General features: G+C 41.5%; 1 protein-coding gene across 1 annotated transcript in view; it reads right to left on the reverse strand.

The window, feature by feature from the left end:
* HMGCLL1 (3-hydroxy-3-methylglutaryl-CoA lyase like 1) overlaps window positions 1–26717 on the reverse strand; it is a 134748-nt gene that overhangs the window by 11820 nt on the left and 96211 nt on the right. Inside the window, exons 7-9 of the mRNA XM_066590407.1 lie at window positions 20662–20725; window positions 10200–10388; window positions 2149–2274 (exon numbers count right to left, since the gene is read on the reverse strand). Coding sequence (XP_066446504.1) covers window positions 2149–2274; window positions 10200–10388; window positions 20662–20725 — 379 coding nt within the window. The remainder of the gene's footprint in view (window positions 1–2148; window positions 2275–10199; window positions 10389–20661; window positions 20726–26717) is intronic.

A 26717-nucleotide genomic window follows, 5' to 3' on the forward strand; every position in this document is an offset into this window, starting at 1 on the left:
AGACTGCGCTCCCGCTATACTGCTGCTTCGGAATTGTTACTGGGGCCTGTCTTGAGTGCTACTATTGCTGACATGGAACGAAGACTGCGCTCCCGCTATACTGCTGCTTCGGAATTGTTACTGGGGCCTGTCTTGAGTGCTACTATTGCTGACATGGAACGAAGACTGCGCTCCCGCTATACTGCTGCTAGTGATATGTTAGTGGGGCCTGTCCTAATGCTACGGCTGAAATGTTACGAATTCTGGCCTCTGCCTATACCGCTGCTAATGGTATGTCTCTGGGGTGTGGAAACAGAGGCTTCCCAAAGACATGATGGCGGCGAGGCCATTTCCCACCAACGCGGTTACTGTAAAGGTGCATATAACCACGGACACGTGGAGAGGACACGTAGTGCCTCAAAAACATCCCCCTCCTCCTCCAACAGGGAAAACATTCTTGGCAAATGTCTTTGCATTGGTTCGTCTGGTGGCAGTCCAAGAATTTCACCTTTACCGACACAACGAGAGCCCCCACACCATCCCCCCGCCACGGCCCACTTAATCCTGGCCGCATTCCGAAAACCAACAAAATACAACCGTGCTACTAGGTCCGCAGTCACCACCACATTACCACCAACGCGGTTACTGTAAAGGTGCATATAACCACGGACACGTGGAGAGGACACGTAGTGCCTCAAAAACATCCCCCTCCTCCTCCAACAGGGAAAACATTCTTGGCAAATGTCTTTGCATTGGTTCGTCTGGTGGCAGTCCAAGAATTTCACCTTTACCGACACAACGAGAGCCCCCACACCATCCCCCCGCCACGGCCCACTTAATCCTGGCCGCATTCCGAAAACCAACAAAATACAACCGTGCTACTAGGTCCGCAGTCACCACCACATTGCCACCAACGCGGTTACTGTAAAGGTGCATATAACCACGGACACGTGGAGAGGACACGTAGTGCCTCAAAAACATCCCCCTCCTCCTCCAACAGGGAAAACATTCTTGGCAAATGTCTTTGCATTGGTTCGTCTGGTGGCAGTCCAAGAATTTCACCTTTACCGACACAACGAGAGCCCCCACACCATCCGCCCGCCACGGCCCACTTAATCCTGGCCGCATTCCGAAAACCAACAAAATACAACCGTGCTACTAGGTCCTCAGTCACCACCACATTACCACCAACGCGGTTACTGTTAAGGTACATATTACCAGTCTGACTGGGGCATGCAGACACCTTGACAGAATGAATAGTGTGTGGCACATAGGTTCCCCATTGCTATGCCCACGTGTGCAGCTCCTGATGGCGGTGGCACAGGATTCTATTTCTCATTGCTTCTGTACAGCATTGTGGGCTATCGCCCCGCCCCTTTTAAAGAGGGCCGCTGCCTAGCCATGCCAACCCTCTGCAGTGTGTGCCTGCGGTTCCTCCTCATGGCAGACGCACTTCTAAATAGACATGAGTGTGGCGTGGCATGAGGGCAGCTGAAGGCTGCGCAGGGACACTTTGGTGTGCGCTGTGGGGGGGAGGGGGGGGCGGTTGGTCAGCATGTAACCCAGGAGAAGTGGCAGCGGAGTGTCATCCAGGCAGTGATTGTGCTTTGTTGTAGCTAGTGTGGTGCTTAGCAAAGGTATGCCATGCTAATGAGGGCTTTTCAGAAGTAAAAGTTGTTGGGAGGGGGGGGGGGCCCACTCTTGCCGGTATTGTGGCTTAATAGTGGGACCTGTGAACTTGAGATGCAGCCCAACATGTAGCCCCTCGCCTGCCCTATCCGTTTCTGTGTCATTCCCATCACTTTCTTGAATTGCCCAGATTTTCACACATGAAAACCTTAGCGAGCATCGGCGAAATACAAAAATGCTCTGGTCGCCCATTGACTTCAATGGGGTTCGTTGTTCGAAACGAACCCTCGAGCATCGCAGGAAGTTCGTTCCGAATAACGAACACCCGAACATTTTGGTGTTCGCTCATCTCTACCTATGACCTATAATATGTTATAGGGTATATATGATGTATAACTCAGCACCAGTACACCATAAGGTCTACAAAGTTATTTAACATTTATATGTCGATTCTATATGGAACTGTAAAAAGTATTCAAAGGAAAACATCTACATTTCATTGCAACAAAACTCTGTATACAAATATATAGAGAATATTACCGTATGAATATCAAGGCCATTTAGCATATATAACACATCTTCTGTAGCAACATTCCCTGTTGCACCATTTGCATAAGGGCATCCTCCAAGTCCAGCAACTGCACAGTCTACGACACTGATCCCCATCTACAGAGAAATGAGGAAAATAGATTTTTTTTTCTTGTAAACAATTTACTTTCAAAAAATGTATTTAAAAAAAAAGAAAAGGGTACATTTAGGGTTACATAATAGTAGAGCCTATAATATCATATTACAAAATATTTCATCTTTAACCCCTTCCCGCCACATGACGTAAGGGATCATAGCAGATCTCACACTATCCCACAGCGGGAGTCGGCTGTCAGTGATAGCCGGCGTCCCGCTGTGACAGCGGGGGGCATCAGAATTGCACCCAACCGCCGTTAACCCCTTCCCTGCCGCAATCTACTTAGCTCCCTCTGTGACTCCAGCCGGCTCTCGCGATAACATCGTGAGAGCCTGGCCGGTTGCTATGGCAGCAGGGCACCAGATACTGGCGTCCTGTATTGCCATAGCCTAAGATCGCTGTAATAAGCGATAGGGTATGGCAGGAGAGAAGTCCTGCCATGCCTTATCGTAGCAATCTGCAGTGTTGTGGTGAAAGTCCGTCAGAGGGACATAGATGGTTAAAAAAAATAGAAAGATCAAAAAATTAAAATGTAAAAAAAAGTTAAAAAACCTTTTTGTATGCTTTTTTCTTATATTAGCATAAAAAACTTTTTTTAAAATCCCACATATTTGGTATCGACGCGTCCATAACGATGCATACAATACATTGAACATGCTTCTTATCCTGCACGGCAAAAAGCGTTTTAAAAAACGCTAAAAAACTGAGGTAAAATGCTACTTTTTAGCATTTTGCATCCCAAAAAACGCAATAAAAGTGATAAAAAAACGTATGTACCACAAAAGGGTACCAATAAAAACTACAGCTCGTCTCGCAAAAAATAAGCCCTCACAAAGCGCTGTCCATGGAAAAATAAAAAGGTTACAGGACTTTGAATGCAGTGAGTTTAGAAAAAAAATAATAATTTCCAAAAAAGGGCTTTTATTGTGGAAAAGTGGAAAAACCTAAAAAAAATATAGCAATTTTGGTATCGTTGTAACCGTAGCGACCCGCAGAAAAAAATGTAGTGTGTCATTTATGCTACATAATTAACGCTTTAAAAAAAAAAATCTATGGCAGAAATGATGGGTTTTCTCTCCCTAAAAAAAATAATCATAAAAAAAATAATAAAACTTTTACAATGTAGTCTATGTAACCAAAAACAAGCCACGCACAAAACAAGCCCTTATACGGCCTTGTAGATGGAAAAATAAAAAAGTTATGGCTGTTGAAAAATGGAGATGGAAAAATACCAAAAATCGTTTGGTCCTCAACGCCAAAATAGGCCGTGTCATTAAGGGGTTAATATAGGATACTTTGCAAGTTATTTCAGCAATTATTTTATCCATACATGAAAAGCCTTACAGATAACTGATTTATTCAGAACATGTGTAGCTGTAAGTCTGGATCAGCTATTATAATCACCCTTGTAATTGGTGTAATTAATAGTCTTTATTACTGCAGTATCTATTTATATAATCTAACACATCCAATGACACCCATACTAGTAAGGCTTGCAATCAATTTCTATTATATATAAACACACGCAATAAGAGATTTTACTAGTAAAAATGAGACTGAAGCAAATAGGCTGTGATGAGTTCATATGTATCTAGTAGTGGCTTTTCTTCTGAGGCCTCTTCTATCATCTCTTTGTTTCTTTTAATGAAAATAAAGGTTTGGTACCGTTTTAGCCAGTAGAGCAAAATGTGATTGTTCCCAGCAGGAGAAACCACATAATCTTGTACATATGATACCTTTTAATGGCTAACAGGACAAGACAGGACAAAAACGTAAAGCCAGGATTAGATCTCATCGTCACACAATTAGGGCTCTTTCACACAAGCGTATATCAGCTGCCGTTTTAACGGCCACATCAAAAAAATGTTTTGGGATGAGCTACAATCAAGCAGTATGCGACATCTCAAAGCAAATTTCTAACCTAGTGCACAAATGACATTGAACAAAAAATAGACGAGATAATCGATGTACTGGACCAACAGCGAGCCAAATGGGATGAACACTCAGCGAGGGTTGAAGCTCTTGGGCTTAAATGCAAAGACCTCAAAAACAGGAGCAGAAGGGCAAATTTATTTGAGGCCTCCACCAAAATATCACTAACAAAAAAAGAAGTGGCTACCCACCTCTCCTCTGCACTCCTTCCACAAGCTGATAAGGAAACCCTCTGTATGGATAGAATTAATCATGCCCTTTCTAAACTTGCTAACCCTGACCTCTCAAGAGACAGCATCTTGAAGCTCCACTAGTCCGAGATGAGAGATCCAATCGTATCCGCCGCTCGTGACCTATCCTTTCTTCCAAGCGTACCACCCTTGATCCAGCTGTACCCCGACATTGCTCCCTCCACCCTTGCAAAAAGGAGGAACCTGAGACCCATCACCTTAGCACTACAACAGGCAAACATCAAATATAGGTGGAATTTCCTGTTTGCATTATCTGTTCGCATCAACCAAAGATCCTTCTACATTAAATCCCTGGAAGAAGGGAAATGTGTGCTAGAAGAGGAAAGGATTCCATTTGACCCAGGGAATCACAGTACTACCACGCCTCCTCTACCTTTTCAGATATCTCCCAATCCATGTTCTGACCGCCGACCTAAAGGAAATGCAATAGGCAATCTTCCACTGTATATGGAAGAATAGGAGATCCTGCATCAAACAAAAAATTATGCACTCCCATAAAAGGGTCAGAGGTCTATCAGTCCCTAATCTGTGAAAATATTTCTTGGCAACCCAACTGTCACAAATTCCCCCCCCCCATGTGTGCTGGCCTAAGGGCTCCTCTATGGGTAGAGAGAAACATCTCTTATAGCCCCAATCCAACTCAAAGCAATTTTTTGGGATAAAAATGTAAAGACTTCAGCCATCCAACACCTATCACCACTAACCTACCATCTCTTTCTCATCTGGAGGAGATGCAAAAGTTTTTGCTGATGTCTAGTCTTCCCCCTCTACTTTCCGTTATCCCCAATCAAGCATTTGCATTAAGTTCTCAAGAAAACAGTCTCTTATGGTGGCGATATAGAGGCTTAACGTCACTCTACCATCACATGCCACATTTAAACTCCTTACAGCACAACAACTCATCCCAGAACATCCCTGGTTAGAACTGTTACAAATGTATAGCTTCATCCGAACCCTAATAAACAACAACATCCCAGCAGCAAAACCCACTGGCTTGAGAGACTATGTATATGGTCCCCCCTTCAACCCAATGTGATATCCTCCTATATACCAATATGAATCGTCCGGCACTGAAAGATAAGCTTCCATTTATGCTATGCTGGGAATCAGATCTAAATATTTCCCTCTCCCTACCTTGATGGCATTACTGCTGCATTTTTATATGAAAAGGCAGCCATCACGTAACTATCGCCGAAAGATCATTAAAAATACTTCATAGAACATGTTTAGTTCCGTTGATAATTATCCACAAATACTCCCCAAGTACCTCACCAAATTGTTTCAGAGGCTGTAACTCCTTGGGAACAACCTCTCATATATGGTGGACTTGCCCGGTGGGGAGGTCTCTCTGGAGGCAGGTGACTAACCTCATATCAAGAGTCCTAGGCAAATCATTCCCCCCTCTCCATCCCTGTGTCTCTTGGCCGATAAACCTACGGGTACCTCGTAGTACATCTGTATGGCTGCTAGAATATATAACTGGCCTCTCAATGGCTCTCACCCACCCTTTTCATTAACCCAATGGCAGCTTGAGTTTCCTGAATAATACTATACGAAAAAACTGTCAGTCATGAGAGAAGGCAAAATGGAGTTATTCCGAAAAACTTGGCAACCATAGTGTGATTCCCTGGATATACCTGGACTACCTAGAGTACTTCATATGGGTTAGAAAATGAGAAGAAAAAATATGTAAGATGGGATGTACATTAGACACTAAAGTCCTGACCCTAGCTTCCCGTGCCGTGTTTCATAATTGAAATCTTGTTTTCACATTCTCCTCAAAAGGAGAGAAAGAAGATCCAAAAGAGAGCAACAGAAATACCTGTTAGATTGCCTGTAAACGGAACCCTGTGTGGATGTTAATTGTTTTGTTTTTATTGTGTAATTACATTATTACATCCCCAGCTAGGGGAACTTTCTGGCTGATCAGCATGTAATAATTTACTTATCTTTTTCCTAATAAAAATCAGTTGAAATTAAAAAAAAAGATGACAAGTGTTATTATGAGAATTTTTATCGTCACATATAAATTATGGAGTTATACAGTAGTAAATCTATTCAAGCAGCTGCTTTGTCAATAAAACTAAATATATGTCCTCCAAGGAGATTTATAACCTAATTTAAGAACGTATAAATACAGTAGTGCATATCAAATTATGAGAAAGGACAGCAAAGCAAATGTGAATTAGATGCTTTCACAGATGTCAGCACATATATTTTATCCTGCTCTCTGACCTAAGCCTTACAGGAATAAAAGATAAGTTTTGCAAGTTCCAACATTGTCTTCTAGCTATAAAAGTACGGTAGCTTATTTGCACATCTCCACGTACAAACATAGCAATGAAGCCGGTCACATGTTCTTTCCTCCGGCGCTGCAGAGAGACGGCCGTCTGCAGGTACGTCCGTCTGCTGGTTTCAGTCACACGGGCGCATCGGAGCCGGTGTACGGGTGCCGATGCGCCCGTGTGACTGAGGCCTAACACCGCTTTCTACTGAATAATACTTTTAACATCCTTAGCTACAATAACTGAAAATTTTAGTTTTGAATGGAAATAAATGTTGTGTCATAATATAACAAAACACTTTTAATGATATCTGCTACTTCCCATGCATATAACATTATCTTACATTTGAAAATGGCAGTATTAATATAATGCAAACAATCGCCTTACTAATGATGCTTCTGAGAACATTGTATTACTTGGTAACTTTATAAAGTACAGTGGTTAGGTTAACTTATACACAGAGCATAGCATTAGATGGCAAGCATGAATGATTATGATTCTACTGCCAGCCATAATGCTTGGTCCATAAGAGGGGCCAATGTAGCTCTATTACTGTATGAGGTGACAGAGGTTGGACAGGCAGCACTATTACTAAATGGACATCAGTACTACATAGGGCCACAATGTATAATGCTTTGGGGGAAAAAATCATAATGCAGAATAGCATTTTTGAGCATGCAGTGGCCCCAAAACAGAGCAATGAAACAGTTGTTTAGGCCCCAGAAAGGTGCCAATAAAAACTACAGCTCATTCCACAAAAAAAAAAAGTTACCAGACTAACATCAATGGAGAATCAGAAAAGTTGCGGCTCTCACAATGTGGTGAAAAAAGTATTTTTTTTATACAAAGGGTTTTTTTTGTCTTTTTTTAGAAGTAGTAAAACACAGATAAACAATATAAAATTGGCATGACAATAATTGTACAGACCCGCAGAATAAAGTGAATAATAAATTCCTTTCTACTGCACTGCTGCACTGCGCATACCATGAGAACAAAGTCCAAAAAGTAATGGTGGAATTGTGCTTTTTTTAAGCCCACTTATAAATTTTTAAAAGTTATACAATACATTCTATGACACATTAACCCCTTGAGTGGCAGGTTTCCTACCACCCTGTCGTGCCCACCAGGGCAGGTTTTTTTAAAATGGTCTAAACATTGAATTTCAACTAATTTTGCAGTTGCGTCTCAAGAGCCATAACGTTTTCATTTTTCCATTGACATGGCGATATAAGGGCTTGTTTTTTGCGGGACAAGTTGTGATTTTTTTAACAGGGGGGAGGAAAAAAAGAAATGGGGAAAAAAGAAAAAAAGGGGCCATGTCATTAAGGGGTTAAATAATGCATTAACTTCCTTCTCTGGGTCATTGCGACGCATGGATACGACATGTGTGATTTTATTTTTGATTTTTTACCAAGTACAGGGAGACAAGTGTTTTTATAATTTTTTAAATAATTTTTTTAGGTTTGTTTTTTTTTTTACTTTATTTTTTTTTTTTTTTGTCCCTTTAGGGGACTTCTACAGGGACCCATCAGGACCCGCTGATCACATTCTGGGGGTCCGATGGTGACAGCCCTTTACATGCTGCAGTGACAGCCCTTTACATGCTGCAGTCACATAGACTGCAGCATGTAAAGGGTTAACACAGCGGAGATCTCCGATCTCCGCTGTAAGAGCTCGTACCTAGCTGTCCTCTCACAGCCAAGCACTAGCTCTCCCTGCCACAGAGACCATCGGCTTGCTTCTGACAAACCGATGGTCTCTATGGCAACCTATAAACAAAGCAGGAGACTTAGAAGCAGGAGATTGCCGGCAGATCGGCAATATCTTCTGCTGGTTTTTCAAAGCCCTTGCTTTGTTCTCTGTGGGACAGTGCAGGCAGAGCACAGTGCCACAGCTTGTGGCATTGTGCTCTGCAGCTCCCATAGTGATACATAGCCCGGAAATCTTCCGGGCTATATCACTATCGGCAGTGGAGCTCGTCCCGGAAAATTTCCGGGCGTGCCACTTAAGGGGTTAAATGGTACCAGTGAAAAATAGAACTTTCCCCACATAAAGCAAGCCCTCATATGGCTATGTTGACAGAAAAATAAAAAGGTGGGAATGGAAAAAATGAAACAAAGTGCCTGTTTTAGACATACGTTTATTACGTGAAAAAATATTGGTTCTACTTGTATTTTATATAATAGGTGTGCTAATACCTTTGTCTTAACAGTCTGGCAAGCAGCATATCAGAAAGCACAACGATGAATGTATAATGGGGTTCTACATATACAGTGGCTCCAGAAAGTCTTCAGACGCTTTCACTTATTTTTACAGTTTATTTTGTGGTTTTGTGCAAATTTAAAAAAAAATCTAATTTTTCCCCATCGTTTTGCTCTCAATACCACATAATGACGAAATGAAAACAGAATATTCAAATTGTTATTTTTTTTAATGAAAAACAAACATTTTGCATCTACATAAGTGTTAAGACCCTTTGGTATGACACTTGAAATTTAACTCTGATTATTGATTATGAACTTTGATTATTTTTGAGATGTTTCTACACCTTGATTATGGTCCACCTGTGGTAAATTCAGTTGATTGGACAGAATATTAAAAGACATACCCCTGTCTACTTGAGGTCTCACAGCAAACAAAACCAAGCCATAAAGAGGAGAGAACTGCCTTTAGAGTTCAGAGACATAAATCTGGAGAAGACTTCAGAAAAATTTCTGCTGCACTGAAAGTTTCCAAGAGCACAGCGGCCTGCATAATTCTTAAATGGAAGAAGTTTGGAACAAACAGGACTTATCCTAGAGCTGGTTGACCAATCAAACTAAGTAATCAAGGGAGAAAGGCCCAATGGTCACTTTAACTGAGCTCCAAAGATCATGTGTGCAGATGGAGGAAACTTCCAGAAGGTCAACCATCACTGCAGCACTCCAGCAATATAGGCTTTATGACGGAGTGGCCAGAAAGAAGCCTCTTCTCAGTAAAAGACACATGAAAACCTGGACTTTGCCAAAAATCACCAGAAGGACTCTCGGGGCTCTTTCCCACGAGCGTATATCGGCTGCCGTTTTCACGGCCGGCCGATATACGCTACTATCTGGGGTGTAAAAGCTCGTGAACAGGTGCACAAATCTAATGTTTGTGTGCCTGTTCACACGGCATGGGCCCCGACGAATATGCATCGAGGCTGCCATGCCGTTGAGCCTTCCCTCCCCCTCGTCGGTTCACCTCTTCTCTCCTCCCCTCCAGCTGATTCCAATGGGAGGGGGCAGGATGGGGGTGAAGTCAATTGCCACCCTGCCCGGTCTCCTCCCATTGCTGGCTGCGGACAAGGGGCTGGGATAAAAATAAAGCTTCTGCACTTCACAGGTGTTTATTTTCTATGCATGTTATGCAAATTTGACATGTATCCAGGTTAAATGCTTATACAATCATAATCCATACCTGCATTGATGTAAGAATATTGGCTAGAGCTTGTCCATAAGTATCATGACAGTGAACAGCCAGGGCATGGACTGGAATCTCTTTCATCACAGCTTCCAGCATTTTTCTGATGCTGCCTGGTGTTCCAACTCCAATAGTGTCCCCAAGTGAGATCTCGTAACAACCCATACTGTACAGCCTTTTAGATACCTGAGTAAAACAACACACAATACCATATATTGTTTTATTAGTCCCTTATAATTAGCATTATTCTCTCGTATTAGTAATGACAATGTCTGATTTCTTCCTATAAGGAACCTAATTAAAGAGATCACATTTAGGTTTTACCATAAATAGAAGCCGTATTATTATTGTTTATTACTTTAGTCACCGCTAAAGCGTCTTTTTATGGCAGTCACTAAAAGACCTTATACCTTTTTATGGTGCAAAGAAAAAAAGGCTATCATGGGTCTGCCATGCGAATAGAAGCAGGGGCTCGGCTGTCTAATGACAGCTTGACTCCAGCTCTAATGGCTGGGATCAGAGAAACGTCTGATCCAAGCCATTTAACACTTTACATGCTGTTGTCAATACAACCATGACATGGAAAAAGCTGACAGATGGTGAGGGCTCCCTCTGTCAGCCATTAAAACCAACAATGTGATCGCTGGGTGCTGATAGGTTACTTACTATGGAACAATTTTTTATGCAGACCAAAAAGGAAAAAAAGAATCGCACATTTTGCCACAAACTGCTATTTACAAGTATTTACAAGTATGACTTCTACAAGTGAAACAAGTTGAAATAACTTGTTTCACCCACTATAAACTATGTGCCTAAAAACTGCACTGTTAAACCACATCATTTTACTGTAAAAATTGTTGCGCAGTAATTGGCTATGGGGCAAAAATATTGTGTGATTTGGCATTTGTGGAAGCCTGCTTGGGCTGGGTTCACACATAACATTAGTATGTCATGCGGCCCCCTACGGTGAGGCACAACCATTAACATTTTCCCACTAATAGCCACAAATTTACGAAGTCGTTATTAATCTATGAATTTTACAGGTATAATGCTTTTTTTTAACCACGTCAGAAAACTGCAGCAACATACACCAGATTATATTCTATTGATTAGCATTTCTATTATCCCTGCAGTTGAACTCATACACCCAGCAGTATACCTACCTGTTCTGAAAAACCCAATTCGTGATCTGTCATTTTAATTAAGAAATTATTGAAAGGCATATCGTTTTGCATCTTAATTCGTTTAAAGAATAACGTATTTAAACATGTTGGTAAATTTTAGGAATTATTCACATTGGGCAGAGTTGTTGCAGATATCTGAATGGGAATATTTCTATAGCAGACGCATTGATTTCTGCATGATCCATTAAGGTAAATGGGACATTTGCACAAATGTTTGCAACTCTGCCATGTGTGAACAAACACGTTCATATCCAAAACCTGAAAAGTTTAAAGATTTGCAAACTATCTGGCATGTGCACTGTACAGATGTATCCTTCCTTAACCTGTCTCAAAAGCCGACATATCCTGAGATGCATGGGGTGAGATCTCAAATAGGCTTGGTATCAATGAGTCGCATACAATATTTTTTCCACAACTGAAAACATCCATTGGCCATCTGTCATCCATAGGCCCCCATGTTAAAAACATGTATACTTTAACATTAGCATTTTTAACTGAGCGGTGTAAGATTGGATTGAATCGTTATCATGACAAGTAACATAACTGAACAAAACTCAAGAGAGCCTAATGGTGGACACATCTGCTTATATAAATCTTTCCAATTAGGCCAATTTTGTAAGTTTTGATATTCAAAAGCTAAAAGGAGAATGAACAGCTGTTTGACAAATTTAAAGTACATTTTTATAATTTTCTTCAATTTTCAGATAATATTCTTTTCCCACAAACCATTTAGCGTTTTTTAGTAAATTGCATTACAAAGATTCTCAACTCAGACTCGAATATATGGTGAAGAATACGTCTATTTTTATAGTTATGATTTTAAAGAACATCAACTAAAAGCATATATTTTAAAGGGCAACTTCAGTGATTTCTTCTTTTACATTCATTATGCAGCTAGCCCCCCAGTATATATAAGTGAGCTGGTATTGCCTTGGTTAGTTATTTCTCTCTATCTGAAATTCCTGGCCTCTTTCTCCTCAGGAGGTCATGTGATCCCAATTTTGACCAGCTCAAATCCGTTTAGGTTTATGTGTTCTCAAACTAGTCAGTTTCTCAGGCTTTATTCCCATGAGTGCATATACGCCACGCTTTCACGCCAGGCGTATATACAGTACCCATATGAAGCATTCGTTTCCAATGCAGCCGTTCACATGAGCAAATATATGGTGTGTAAATATGCTGGCAGCGTGGAAAATAGAACAAATACGTGACTGGCGCATATACGCTCAGCCAAAAGATAGTTGTGGACTTATCTTTTGGCCAATATACGCCGGCGGGTCCCATAGACTCCTATGGGAGCAGGGAAAGAGCAGGGAGGGAGAGGTATTTTTGCAGCATCCAACACTGCGATAAGCTTACAGGTGCCTCTATATAGGCATTGGAAAGTATCCCGAGGTTTTTAGCAGAGTGAGGGTTTTCTGGGGTGCGACGTATTTTTCCACTAAAAATTATGCTTGCGATCGTGTGAATGGACGAGAAAACGCTGGCTGTAATCGTGGAAAAATGCCCATTCAGGCGCTTATACGGAGCAGGCGTGAAAAAAAAAAATGTAAAAACGCCATCGCCGTATATCCGCTCATGGGAAAGAGCCTTCAGCCTGTGTGATGCAATTACATGGACCCTACTCAGAAAATACTTAGAGGGAGACACAGGCACTCCTATCACAGTAATGGATGATGATCACATAGCTCCAGTCACAAAACTATACTAATGGAAATCACAGCTCATCCTCCTCACTATATACTTATAGCCTGTAGCTTATTCAGAAGAATAGAGAAGGTAATGATTAATCAAACTTTCAAACCAGCAAGCAGAAATGGTATAGCCTCTAGCTAATGCAGTGCTGATGAATCATTGAATTGATGAAAATGAAAGCAGAAATCTGCAATATACAGCGGAGTCTCCAGAGCATGACAGACAATCAGGTAAAGGGACAGGAACGGAAAACTGTGTTCTTGCTGGAGTGGCCATTAAATAACATTACTTTTAGGGGATTATATTATTAGGTCACATTTTTATTGATAAAAAACAAATATGCTAATACAGTGGTACCTTGGGTTATGAGTGCCGCAGCTTGCGAGTTTCTCGACTTGCGAGCAGGCTCTCTCCTGAATTTTTGCTCTGATTTAAGAGCAAAAACTCGGGTTATGTCAAGAAGCTCGCAAGCTGAGGCTCGGGGAGGGGGGGGGGGTGTCTAATACTCACCTACCGCCAGCGTTCTGGTTCTCGTGATGGTCTGCTGCACAGCTGCAGGCTGCCACATTTTCCTCCACACCGACAGAGCATTTCTTCCAGGAAGCAGGGCTTGAATACCCCGCCTCCAGCAAGCTAATGCTTTGATTGGGTAATCCAGCGCCTAGTCAACTAATGAAAGCCGGCGCTGGGTTAACCAATCACAGCCATTCAATGGCGGCAGGAAGAGGACGTTGCTGCAGGACAAGGAGGAAGAAGGAAAAGGAGGAGGCAGCAGGAGCAGCAAGGGGAGGAGGACGAGAACGAGGACAAGGCAGCAGCAGGAGGAGAATAAGGACGCAGCAGGCTGTGTGAGGACCAGAACGCCAGTGGAAGGTGAGTATCGATGTTTGTTTTTTTACATGTAGTGTAGTTAGGGCTTATTTTTGGTGACGTCCGGAATGGATTAATGGCATATTAATTCATTTCAGTGGGGAAAATTGATTTGAGATAAGAGTGTTTTGGGTTAAGAGCTCTGTCACAGAATGAATTAAACTCTTAAGCCAAGACACCACTGTAGTGACAAAACACAAAACTAGGTACAGTTAGTTCAAGTTGCACTTGACTCATTAGTGTTTTGGGCAACTCTAAAGGAATCAATATGCTGCACATTAATGGACATTAGGACAAGGTTTTCTGACACAAAGGGTCTGATTCTCTTTCTGTTCAAGAGACAGGGCCTCTCTTGCCCATGGGCTATGCATGGTGGTACAACTCAGTCCTATTCTAGTGAATGTGGCTGAGGTGCAATAAAAGACACGGCCAGGGGTGTAGCTGGATTTCCATTGACCCTAGGGCCATTTAACCCCTCAAAGCTTACTGCTTTGATGCGCACACTGCTAGCGCCTATAGAGAAACATGTCTTTCCAAAATAAATACAAATAATGTGTATGTATATACAACCAAATCCAAAAAAGTTGGAATGCTATGTAAAAAAGTGTAAAGAAAAAAAGATTGCAATGATTTTGAAATCTCATATAACCATATTTTATTTACAATACAACTTAGAACACATATCAGAAGGTGAAAATGAGATGATTTTCCATTTTTTTTAAATTAACTCATTTAGAAATTGATGGAAGCAACACATCTCACAAAAGTTGGGCCATGGCTATTGTGTAGCATCGCTTCTTCTTTTTACAACAGTCTGTAAACTTCTGAGAAGTGAGGAGACCAATTGCTGAGTTTTGGGACTGGAATGTTGTCTCATTCTTGTCTGATAAAGGATTCCAGCTGCTCAACAGTCCTTGGGTCCTCTTTGCCGGATTTTTTGTTTCATAATGTGCCAATTATTTTCCATTGGTGAAAGATCTGGACTGCAGATAAGCCAGCTCAGCACCTGGACTCTTCTTCTGTGAAGCTATGCTATTGTGATAGATTCAGTTTGTGGTTTAGCATTGTCTTGCTGAAATATGCAAGGACTTCCCTGAAGGAGATGTTGTCTGGTTGGGAGCATATATTGTTCTAAAACCTCTATATACTGCTCAGCATTCATAGTGCCCTTGAAGATGTGTAAGCTATCCATGCCATAGGCACTAATGCAACCCCATACCATCAGAGATGCAGGCTTATGAAATGTGCACTGATAACAAGCTGGATGATCCTTCTCCTCCTGAGCCCAATGGACATGAGACCTGTAGTTTCCAAAATGAATTTAAAATTTTGATTAACTTGGCCATAAAACAGTTTTCTATTTTGCCTCAGTCTATTTTAAATGAAGTTTGACCCAGAGTAGATGCTGGTGTTTCTGGATTGTGTTGATATATGGCTTCTTTGCATGGTACAGCTTTAATGTGCAATTATGGATTGCACAGCAAACTGTGCTCACAGACAATGATTTCTGAAAGTATTCCTGAGGACCCATTCAGTGATTTGCATTACAGAATCATGCCTGCTTTTAATGCAGGGACACCTGAGAGCCTGTAGATCTCAAGCATCCAATATTGGCCGCCAGCCTTGTCCTTTGTGCACATGAATTTCTCCAGATTCTCCTAATCTTCTGATGACATTTTGTACTGGAGATGGTGGGATATTGAAAGTCTTCACAATTTTACATTGAGGATAATTTTTCTGAAATTCTTCCAAAATTTTTAGTTGTAGTTTTTCACAGATTGATGAACCTCTGACCTTCTTTGATTCTGAGAGACTCTTCCTCTCTAACATGCTATTTTAATACTCAGCCATGTGACTTAGCAGAAAATTGACCCCATAGCCTTTGTTAACTCTGTCCTGTAATAATATATTCTAATTTGCACCATCTTGTAATATTTTCCCTAATTTTTTCCTATATTGTAATAGTTTCCCCGACTGTACCAACTGGAATTTAAAAAAAATGAAAACCTGAAAGTCACCTACTCCATTTCTACAACAAGCTGTTTTTTTCTGATGCCTGTGGCATTATGCAGTGACACTATCGTACCAGTGCTGTGGAAGTCAGAAGTGGAGAGGTGGGGAGAAAGACAGCTCTCTCTACTGCTTGAGTATTCAACTAAATCTACATCTCATGATGCAGATCTAGCTAAAAGTAACGCTTGTCCAAGGATCAAGATGAGCCCCATTCTCCTCTCCGGCGAACACAGTCATTACAATTGTAGACACAGCCTATGTCTCACTCTCTTATCACTTGCTTAACATCTTGTCTGATATTAGAAAAGAAGCAGCAACTTCATAAGCAGCTGTTCACTGTACCAGGGGATCCCTCCACATACCCAGTTCAGCAGTAAGTGGCTAAACTTAGCACATGCAATTAAGCACCAGCCCCACATGTATATAGTTAGCAGCAGTAAAGTCCTAAGCTAAAATGTAAACATTAGCCCTTCCAGGATGTTTCACCTAACTAGGCATCACTAGGGGTAAGAACTAGGCTATAATGAGAACAGTGGCCAATGACAGCCCTTAAATGAAAAATAGCTGAGACAATAGGATTACATACACATTTCATCCAATAAGAAGACATTATCTATGCTTGACATTCATAATGGACAGGGCAATCCACCAATTGTAGTCATTCCCTTGTGCCCAATCCAGGAACGCTGCCAGAGCATGTTCAATGAGCATTAGGTGGGTCACTGGACCAGTATAGGACAGCAGGCATACTCAATAAAGCAAAAGCTACACTTGGAAAAAATCCAGATAATGGAGACTTCTCTATATAAAGAGATACATGAAGTCTCTACCAGCCAATCAGATACAATATACACCAAGTCAGTATTCGCAAAGGTATTACAGGTAGTGCAGTGACCAAACCCGGGTAAAATATGTTATATATTCTCATTCTATTATGGACATAAAACCAGATACAACACCCAGTTATGAGGGATGTCATTTAAAGCAACAGTATACTGTGGTAAGTGGGGTTACTCGCCTGTGGATAACCGAACTCTCACCATGGAATGGGGCACCACACGTGTAGAAAATGGATCAGGAGACTTGAAATTCTTATAAATCTGGCTCTGTCTAACACCCTCTGCAGGCAATCCAGTATACTGCATTCCTACAGATCCCACCCCCAAATAAAGGTCGTAAACCGCATCATAGCTTTTACCCCTCCAGGGTCAAAACTGCAGGCTCAGGGAACTCTCTGTGTAGGGCTATCACTGCAGCTTTCTTTCAGGCAGGCTATAGCACTGAGAACCTTTGCACTTTTTAGCAGATTCTCAACTATCTTCACAACATTTCCTTCAATCTGTTACTTAACTGACCCTGTGTCATTAACTGGCCTCTCTTTAAATCCTTGTGTGGAGTCTGCCTCTGTTCTGCTACTGTCTGCAGCTTCTTCCACATAGCTTTCTTTAGAAGAAACTTCTGAAACCTCTTTTCCAGTCTCTGCTTCACCTTCTGCCTTCTCTTTAGAGGATTTCTCAGCCTCTATCCATTGCTCAGTGTTTTAACTATCGTTTATAGGGGTGATTTCTTCCCTCAAGACTTTGCCAATCTTCACAAACTGTCACACCTGTCACGCCCATGTCAGTTTCTAAGCCTACTTTGCTATACTTCACTGCTCTTATCTCACTTTTAATATTCCCCAACAAAGCCTTCATTCCTACTACTGGCTTTTGGAACATGCTTTTGAGCTTTTCTCTTACCAGAGTTCTCTTTTCAGCATTCGTCTTGATGCTAATCCAATCTTGTATTTCATTGTTAGGCTTTTTCAACAAGATCTTTTCTTTTACTTGATTTCTCAACTGGGTCCTAGACCTCTTTAGTCTCTGAACCTTCTTTTCAGCAACAAAACTCTTTAATTCCCAGTGTTTCATATTTACACATAACTTTTGAAACAGCGCCTTTTCTTCTAACACCACTTCCAGGGTGCGTGTCAAGGTTAGTGCCTCAGTAACATCTTCCAATTCCTGCTGAAGACTAACTTTAGACTTCCCAAGTTTATCACAAGCAGCTGCTTTTCATTTATATCGTCGATTTGTAGCTTCTAATTCTCTTTGAATTTTTCTCTTTTGCTCTCCAACAGAATCCAAACATGCAGTATTCTGCTCCATTGTCTTTTCCATATCTGACACCTGAGCCTGAAGTGTTGAAATCTGCTTTGACAGGTTTCTCTTAGTTTCTTCATCTTCTTCTAACTGTTTGAGGAACATCTTTCTTTCACCATCCATTCTCTTCAGGTGTGCACTAAGGCCGAGCCTCTGGCGCATTTCTTTTGCACCAACTTCTGACTCTCTTCAATCTGAGCTTCCAATTCCACCTGCAGTCTGTTAATCTTCTCAGACAGCTCTGCCTGTATTATGTCACTTTCAGTGATTTTTACTTGTAGGTCTTGAAGCTGCATCTCAATTGCATTTCTCTTACATTCATATGCACAATTGTCTTCTATCAGCACTTTCACCTCATAGTTCAACTCAGTACACTCACTTCCCAACATTTTTCACCTTTTCAGTTTGCTCCAACTGCTTGAACAGTGCCCCCACAACTAGAGCATGACCCCATTCAAGCTCCTGGATCTGGGCTTCATATATTTCATCTTTCTTTGCTAACTGCATGTTCAACTCTGCAACTTGATTATGCACATCTGTAGAAGCTCTTTCCAACTTGCAACACATCATCTCTAACTGTTGGGTTTTTATTTGCATTTTCTTACAATCCTGTTCATACTGCACAGATTTCACCTCTAGACATATTCTGCAATCAACCTCATCTCTGGCTATATTTTTGAGGTCTTGTATCTCTTTATGGGCTTTTGAAAAACATCCCTCATATTTCTTCTTCCCACTTCTCCATTTTTTCCAAGTCTTGTTCACACTGAACAGTTTTCTGTTCCAGCAATAACCTGTGATCGGCTTCAATTTAGCTACTCTTTAAGACAGCTGTACTTTCTGCTTTCACCTGAGTGGCTTCTTTGAGAGCATCCCCTCTTTCTCTCTGGAGTCTGTCTGCTCCTCTATTAGTAACTCTTGCTTCACCATAACATTCAGGGCAGCACACATCTGTACAAGTTCCTCCTGAAATTTAAGAAAGCGTTTACCATCTGTCTCACTTTGGACCTCAGGATTTACACTAACTACACATTCTATTTTTCTAGAAGCAGTCTTCTTTCCCTTTTTTCATTTTGGCATTTTAAATGTTTGTAGCCCCAACGGACTTCTGGTTACTGCTAGCAACTATTTCAGTTTCCCTGGAAACTACAGCTACAAATCCTCTCTTTCCTTCTAGAGGCATATTTGTGCTAACTCTCAAATGGGTGTTGGCTGAATGCTCTCTTGAAACCTGTTCACACTGTATGGCCCTGAGCTGAACTTTTGTACCCGGGCACCTGAGCCTTTAGGCACGCCCCTGGATGATGGTAAGATATAAAGATTTTATTATATGAGGAGTAAAACCAGCAGGTGTAGCTTCTGGTGTCTGAAGTGTAGATCAGATAAGGTATTATTTACCTTGTCACCACCGGAAGCTAGGAGTTTGCAAGGCTTGGATAGAGGAATGCCCCTGTCACACCCTTAGCTCCCAATTGGCTGCATAGTGTAGATTGGGTTCCCCGCTTCCCCACATGCCCCAGGTGTGCCTTGTGTCCCTGCTCTGGCACTCACACAATTCCCATGCCATGTCTGCCTGCGCTGCCCATTGTTTATATCAGTGCTCTGCTGCTTTCTCCACATGCCACAGGTGTGCCTCGCGTTCCAGCTCCGATGCTCACAGTTCCCTGGAGGCTGCTGTCCAGCGGCGTGTCCCACCTCCTGACCCCGCTGCACTCACTTTTTTCCAGAAAGCTGTCCTGCGGCCTTACCTATCTGCCAATCCCGCTGCTGTAATTTCGCTGGCAGCATCGGCGCTCCTGACTCGGATGCTGCAGTCACAGAATGTTTTCCCCTGGCGCGCTGTGCCCGAATACAGCTTTGTCCCCCGCAGCTAACTCTGCAGCTCTGGTGCTTCTGACTTCAACGCTGCAGTCACAGCCTGCCCCTGCCACGCTGTGCCTGGCCTGCTGTCAGCTGGATTTGCAGGGGTCAGCCTGGCTCCATAGCCGCTGTGTCCCCCCCGGAGGGGTCATACGCATGGCGCTTGTGCCAGCGGGCCTATCCACCCGCTGGCTGGCTGCAGCGGACATACCAGGCAATCCACTCCTGGGGACGTGAACGGGCTGCCAAGCCACCCAATCTGCTCTTGGGGGCGTGAATCGCCTGTCAAACAGCCTGTATCTTGTCAACACCCACACTTCCGGTGGTGACAAGATACAAAAATACCGATCAGACACCAGCTACACCTGCAGCCTGGTGTTGCAGTAATTCACGGAGTAGCTCCACCACTTTCCTTTCACCCTATCACTCACATCAGTCCCTTTCCCTACTGGGGCTCATAATGTAATGTCCCTATTTCAAATATTCACACTAGAGCCAATTTCATAAGCTCTAATTAACCTATCAGTATGGCACCTGAAGGAAACCCAAGAGAACATGTGGAGCACTTAAAAGCTCTGTACAGATGTGATGCTTGGTGATAATGAAACACAGGACCTCAGTGCTGCAAGACAACAGAATTGACAATATTAATGGTTGTAGAAAACAAGTAATGTTCTATTATAACTTACATCTTACCTCAGCTACTTTATGAGCTTCAATCTTCCCCTCATAAGGACAACCTATTACACAAGACACATATCTGTAAAAACAAACATGTTTACATGTCAATGAAAACACTGGTATAAGAAGATTTTTTTTATTACAATAAGTACTTAGGGTGTGATCACACATTGTGGAGTAAATCCGCACCCAAATCCACATGCAGAATTTAGTGTGCATATTCACTGTGGAATTCACTCATTGTAATTAAAATCTATCATTTTCTGCAACAGATAGAGCATTCTGTAGATTTGAAAATCCGTAGCATGTCTATTTTCTGAAGCGGATTTTTTTTGTCTGTCAGTGAATGTGGTTTGTTAAAATACTATTCACTTACCTTGTACTGTACGTTTCTGTGTAATGTCAGTGCACATTGTGCAGACACAATTCTGCAATAATTTCACAGTGAACTTAATGTTTATTGTATTTACAACACCTGAATGAAAACATCTATAAGCTTTTCAGTTTGTGAATAAAAGAAATTGCATAAATATATCATTTTCATAGCTACAAACAGTTTGAGGGCAGTTGGTTCAAGATTTCTTGTCCTTTCATAAGTTTATCAAAGAAAAAACTCTTCCAGGCAGACATCACATCCAAAGATTTCCTTGTCCTTTGACAAGTTTGTTCAAGAAAAACTTGTGCGGGCGGACAATTCATCCAATCTCAGTTTGTCCTATATTATCACTATGTCCGACCTAGATTTTATCCACTTAGCATTGGAAATGTAAAAGTGATTTTAAGCCACTTCTTGTAACTCCTTAGTGACCAAGTCTGTTTGTGCCGTAACCCTTTGCAATCCAATTTTGGATTCAGGGTTTCCTAGGGGGCTCTCTCTTTCTGCCATTATACAATGGCGCCATCTGCTGGCTAGAGCCAATACTGTGGTATGTGACATGCCGGAGAGGCCCCCGACAACAGAGCGGCCAGTAATATACAGTAAGAATACCCTGCCGGACATCTTCCGACATAGGAGCCGTACAGCCTTCAATCAGAATGTCTTCAGACGTCAGACAGTGGTTTGGAAAGGGTTAATGACCAGAGCAAATTTTAGAATAACTCCGCAAATTCTGACATTGTTTTTTTCGCCACATATTGTACTTCATTTATGAGGTATAGTTTGTATGACGACTTTGCTGCTCTGGCATTAAAGGGGAGGGGATACTGCCACGTCTTCCCTGCCTCTACTTTCGCACCATGCACTACAGGACCATTTAAAAATTTTTGAAATTGTAACTTTTTTACTACAGAATTAGGTCAAGAGGTGGCGACATCCAAAGTCATTCTTCGGAGAGGGTTTTTATGTAGACTATATGTTCGAGAGGTGAACACATGTCTCTTTTGTTAAGTATGGCATAAAGTATCAATGGCAAAATGTCAAATGTCTTACTGGACGAGGAAAGCAATTGGACGACATGTGGATTGGACTAAAGAAATTTGATGAAATGTTGTAATGGATGAGGAAAGCAATGGACAAAATCTATGGATTGGACGAAAAAAAATGAGCAAAATAACCTAAAACCCTACAAACTACCATTTTATAGACTAGCCCCATTATTGTTGTTTGTATGTGGTGTGAATACAAGTGTATTTTCCAAATTTGTGGATTTAGAATCAACCTCCACGTAAAAACGCCTACGCCCGTGTGAAAGAGTCCTTACAATGTAGATTTTGACAAGAACTTAGGTTTGAATTCACAGCAGATTTCAACCCCTGATTTAAAATCTGTATTGCATGTCACATTACGCTAAAGATTTTTTTTCGACAGCATGTGGATGAGATTTTTACACTCATGTGAACGAACCCATTGAAATGAATGGGTTCAATTCACTGCGTATTACGCACACAAGACATCTCAGTCATTGAAGACCATTACAAAGGGAAGTACAATCCGAATATCATGGGTGACTTTTGCTAGTTCTTACAGAGGGAAAGTAATGTTTCTTATAGGAGGAAGTCAAGATCTAAGTGTCATTTTCCACCAAAAACTGTTGAATAGTAATATTACGCCGTGTCCAAACTTAATCTTAAACAAAGAAAATGGTTAGTAACTTTGAATTAGACGTGCTGCTATTATTCAATTTTACCAGTGTGATCAGCAGGTTTTAATTTTATGGAAACATATCAATTACTTTCTATTATGAAGATTTTTAAAATATTTGTTGAGCAGTGTAATTGAGGAGATCACAGCTCATCCTCCTGACTTTATACTTGTGGTCTGTAGCTTATTTAGGTTAATATAGAAGCTAAATGCTGGATAAACTGAACCCCACCCTGAAGGTAGAATGGTATAACTCTAGCTAATGCTAAGCTTGTTGTACCATGGGATAGATGTGAAACTGAAATAAAAACAATCAGTACATGTGGCGGCACTTTCATAAGTCAGACTCAAGTTTACACCTGAAACTCTGCGCTGGTGTAGGTTTCTGCTATAATATATGCTAGTTTCAGGTGTGCATTATTTTGTGACAAACCCTATTTGCTAGATCCCACCCCCTTTTTAGAAAAAAAAGGTGGGGTCCTGCATAATGGCGGCTTCACACAGGCGTTTTTGCACGCGTAAAATTTACACATGCAACACGCAGAGAATGGAACCCATTTATTTCAAATGTGTTTCTACTCAGTTTCTGATTTTACGCGCACATCGCTTGTGTGCGCAGAGAAAAATAGACCTGCTCACCAAATGTCCACATAGGGGGAAAGCAAAAGCACGTGCAATGCGCAACGGGATGTGAAATGTGATGTGCAATTACATGAAAAAAAGAACACATTGGGAACGCATTAGGCTCAATAACCATTAAATTGGGGCATAAAAAGTACATTACAATACGCTGATATATGTGCAAAAAAGCCTCGTACATAGTGCAAAGCACGTAGCATTGAGGCATGCGCAAAAACGCACGTGAATGGGCCGAACTGCAAAATGTGCAGTTTTTGTGCCTGCGCCAAAGTTGTGACTTCTGTATCATAGAAAACTGTCTTACAGAGATTGATAGATATGCCCCTATGCATCCATCTTCCAGTCGGGTTTGGGTCACCTGCTTAAAAGACGTTGAAAGAAAAATACACAAAAGAAAAGGGCAGTGTGCATGCACCAATAATTTGTTTATATAGTCAGACAATTGTTGACAAGTGCACATTGTATCAACCAGGGCTGCTGTGGAGAAAGCTCAAAGCTGCTGAAAGTCTTCATTTTACTCTTGATGTCATATATTTTGACATATTAAAATATGACTTTCATTACCATATTTCCATTTAGTTTTATGTCTGTTTTTAGTTATTTTATATCCTACTTGGAAAATGTGTATTATGGACATCTGGAAAAAATGCAGAGTGATTCCCAGTGCATTTCTGCTTTCAAAAATGTAATCAAACAGGTTAATCCATGTATGAAGTGGTTCATATTTTATATCCAAATATTTCATTTGTATTGACATATGTTAGTGTTCAGTTTTCTTCTTGCAGTGCAGAACAGTATAGGTTAAAGATGAGTGAAACTTTGAAGAATCCTTGTCTAATTTGAGTAATATGTTTGGTTTTAGTGTATTTTTGTTCTCTCGATTTATCCAGAACCATAAAGGAGTTCTCTGGTTTAGTAAAGCCCTTCTCCCATAAATGTGTTTTGGAATTATAGTTAATAGAGAGGCATTCCTATTAAAAACTATCATGTGCTAGTCAGAGCAAAAAGGTGATTGCACTCAGTCTTGATTGCATTCTAGTGCTTTAAAGGGACACTAACTTTTTTGATAACTCATTTAATAGTATGTGTATCTCATTGTAATATAGCCACTTTAAATCAAGACTTAAGTGTCAGCACTAGGGATGAGCGAGTATACTCGCTAAGGCACTACTCGCTCGAGTAATGTGCCTTAGCCGAGTATCTCCCTGCTCGTCCCTAAAGATTCGGGGGCCGCCGCAGCTGACAGGTGAGTTGCGGCGGGGAGCGGGCCAGAGCGGACGGGAGAGAGAGATCTCCCCTCCGTTCCTCCCTGCTCTCCCCCGCAGCTCGCCGCCCCGCGGCGGCACCCGAATCTTTCGGGACGAGCGGGGAGATACTCGGCTAAGGCACATTACTCGAGCGAGTAGTGCCTTAGCGAGTATACTCACTCATCCCTAGTCAGCACTCTTGCAATCCACTGCCTATTAAGCGTTCAGTTTCATATATAAGATTAAGCTTAAACTAGCATATGGTACCAGGTAGCTTAAAGTTTTATGGTTCAAGCCGTATTTATTCGGGAATCTCACATACACAGAAATTATCAGTAAAAATATGCAATATAGCAATTGAAGAGTTACCCTTTACACGACAATAGTATACAACATACAGAGTTTAAGAAAGTGGTAGTGAAATACTGAAAGGAAAGTAGCAGAAAGAGATGGAAGAAAAAGATAACAGACAGGACAGAATCAAGAAGAGAGAAGTTTTGGCGTCACTGATGGTGTCCAGGTTGATGACCGTACTACTACGGTGTGAGATCTAGGATGGAAGGGAACCACTAGACAGCCAAGCTGTTAAAGCAGGCAAATCCTGAAAGTCCAGCCATACAGCCCAAGAGAAGTAGAAGTTGGAGCAAGCATTATCATCTAAGCACCTTAGCGTTTCCATGCATTATAGCACCCTTGTCTTACAGCTACGAAAAAATGTCTCAAAAGACCCTTCTTGAGTCAAGAAATGAAGCCTGGACACATTATGAGAACAACTCTCTCTAGCATAAGGTCTGTGGATGTTATACTTAATGTTTTATATAATGTGGAGATGTTCTGCCACAGGAGAGCCACCAGTGAGCAATCCCATCAGATGTGATACATAGTGCCCGAAGCAGCAGAGTACCTCTAACACAGATCAGAAGCTGCTGGAACCATTTTATGTAGTTTGGGAGGAGTTCTTTACTACCGATAGGATTTTAAAATTGAGCTCCTGCAGGCTACAAGAAATCAGCATTTTGTGTGTTAGGACAAAGACTTTACTCCAAAATTTCCCCAGGAAGGTCCAACTCATCTCTTCCTCTCAAGTTCCCGACCTTCTGGGTGCAGAGTCCCCTGCCTCTCCATCCATAAATAGTCCATATATTAAGGAAACCTCGTGTGATGGGGCTGTGGAAGAAAGACATCGTTTTTCAAGGGGGGTAAGTTGAAGCATCAAGTTTAAGGCAGGCATTAGTGAGTACACATAAATCTATATCTAAAAATATTGCGGACAAGATCCTAGTGGGACTCTGAGACCTCCTCCTATATTGGCGAGAGACAGCAGGCCCAAAGGCTTATCATATGTATGCGAGGAAACAGAACCTCTGTTAAAATAGATAGGAATATACTTGACACTGTAGATGGCAACTGCGGTTTACCAACTAGGGGGGTAAGAGGACCTAGAGAAGAGACCAGATGAGAAAACTCAGTGTAACTATTTCAAGCCTGCAAAAAAAACTGCATAAAGCATGAGTATTAAATCATCACACAGCTCTTTAACAACCATCACCTCCTAGAGGGCTAGAGCCAATGCAGTAGAAGAAAAATCTTGATCCAAAATATGTATATCACTGGTAGGAATATTTCCAGAAATGCTAGCCTCCAGATAGGTCCTGATGTCACTTTGAAGTGAAGTCAGGTTATGATGCTCAGAAATATTATATAGTTTGAGGTAATAGGAACAGAATTCTTCCAAAATCTCCTTAGGGAAATGGACCATCCACTTAGTAGGAGAATTAATAGAGAAAATGTGGGATTGCAGTAGACAAGGATGAAGGGCTCTGGCTAATAACCTCTCGCACTTGTTCCCATATTCATAATATCCAGCCCTTAACTTATCTTTGAGACTGCTCGTTTTTGGTCAAGAATCACAAGAACGTGATGTCTGAGATAAGATATTTCAGCCCTAGTGAGTCAGAGGAATATGCTTTGTTAGAGGCTTCTCTCAAAGTGTATTAGGCAAGGAAGCCAGCTTATTAGTTTTGTCTCTTTCCAACCTTGTGCATTGGGATATGAATATGTCCGGAACTACACACTTTAAAGCTTCCCAGTGTGGCGTCTGACCG

The sequence above is a fragment of the Eleutherodactylus coqui genome, chromosome 1 (genome assembly GCF_035609145.1).
Source record: "Eleutherodactylus coqui strain aEleCoq1 chromosome 1, aEleCoq1.hap1, whole genome shotgun sequence".
NCBI lineage: Eukaryota > Metazoa > Chordata > Amphibia > Anura > Eleutherodactylidae > Eleutherodactylus > Eleutherodactylus coqui.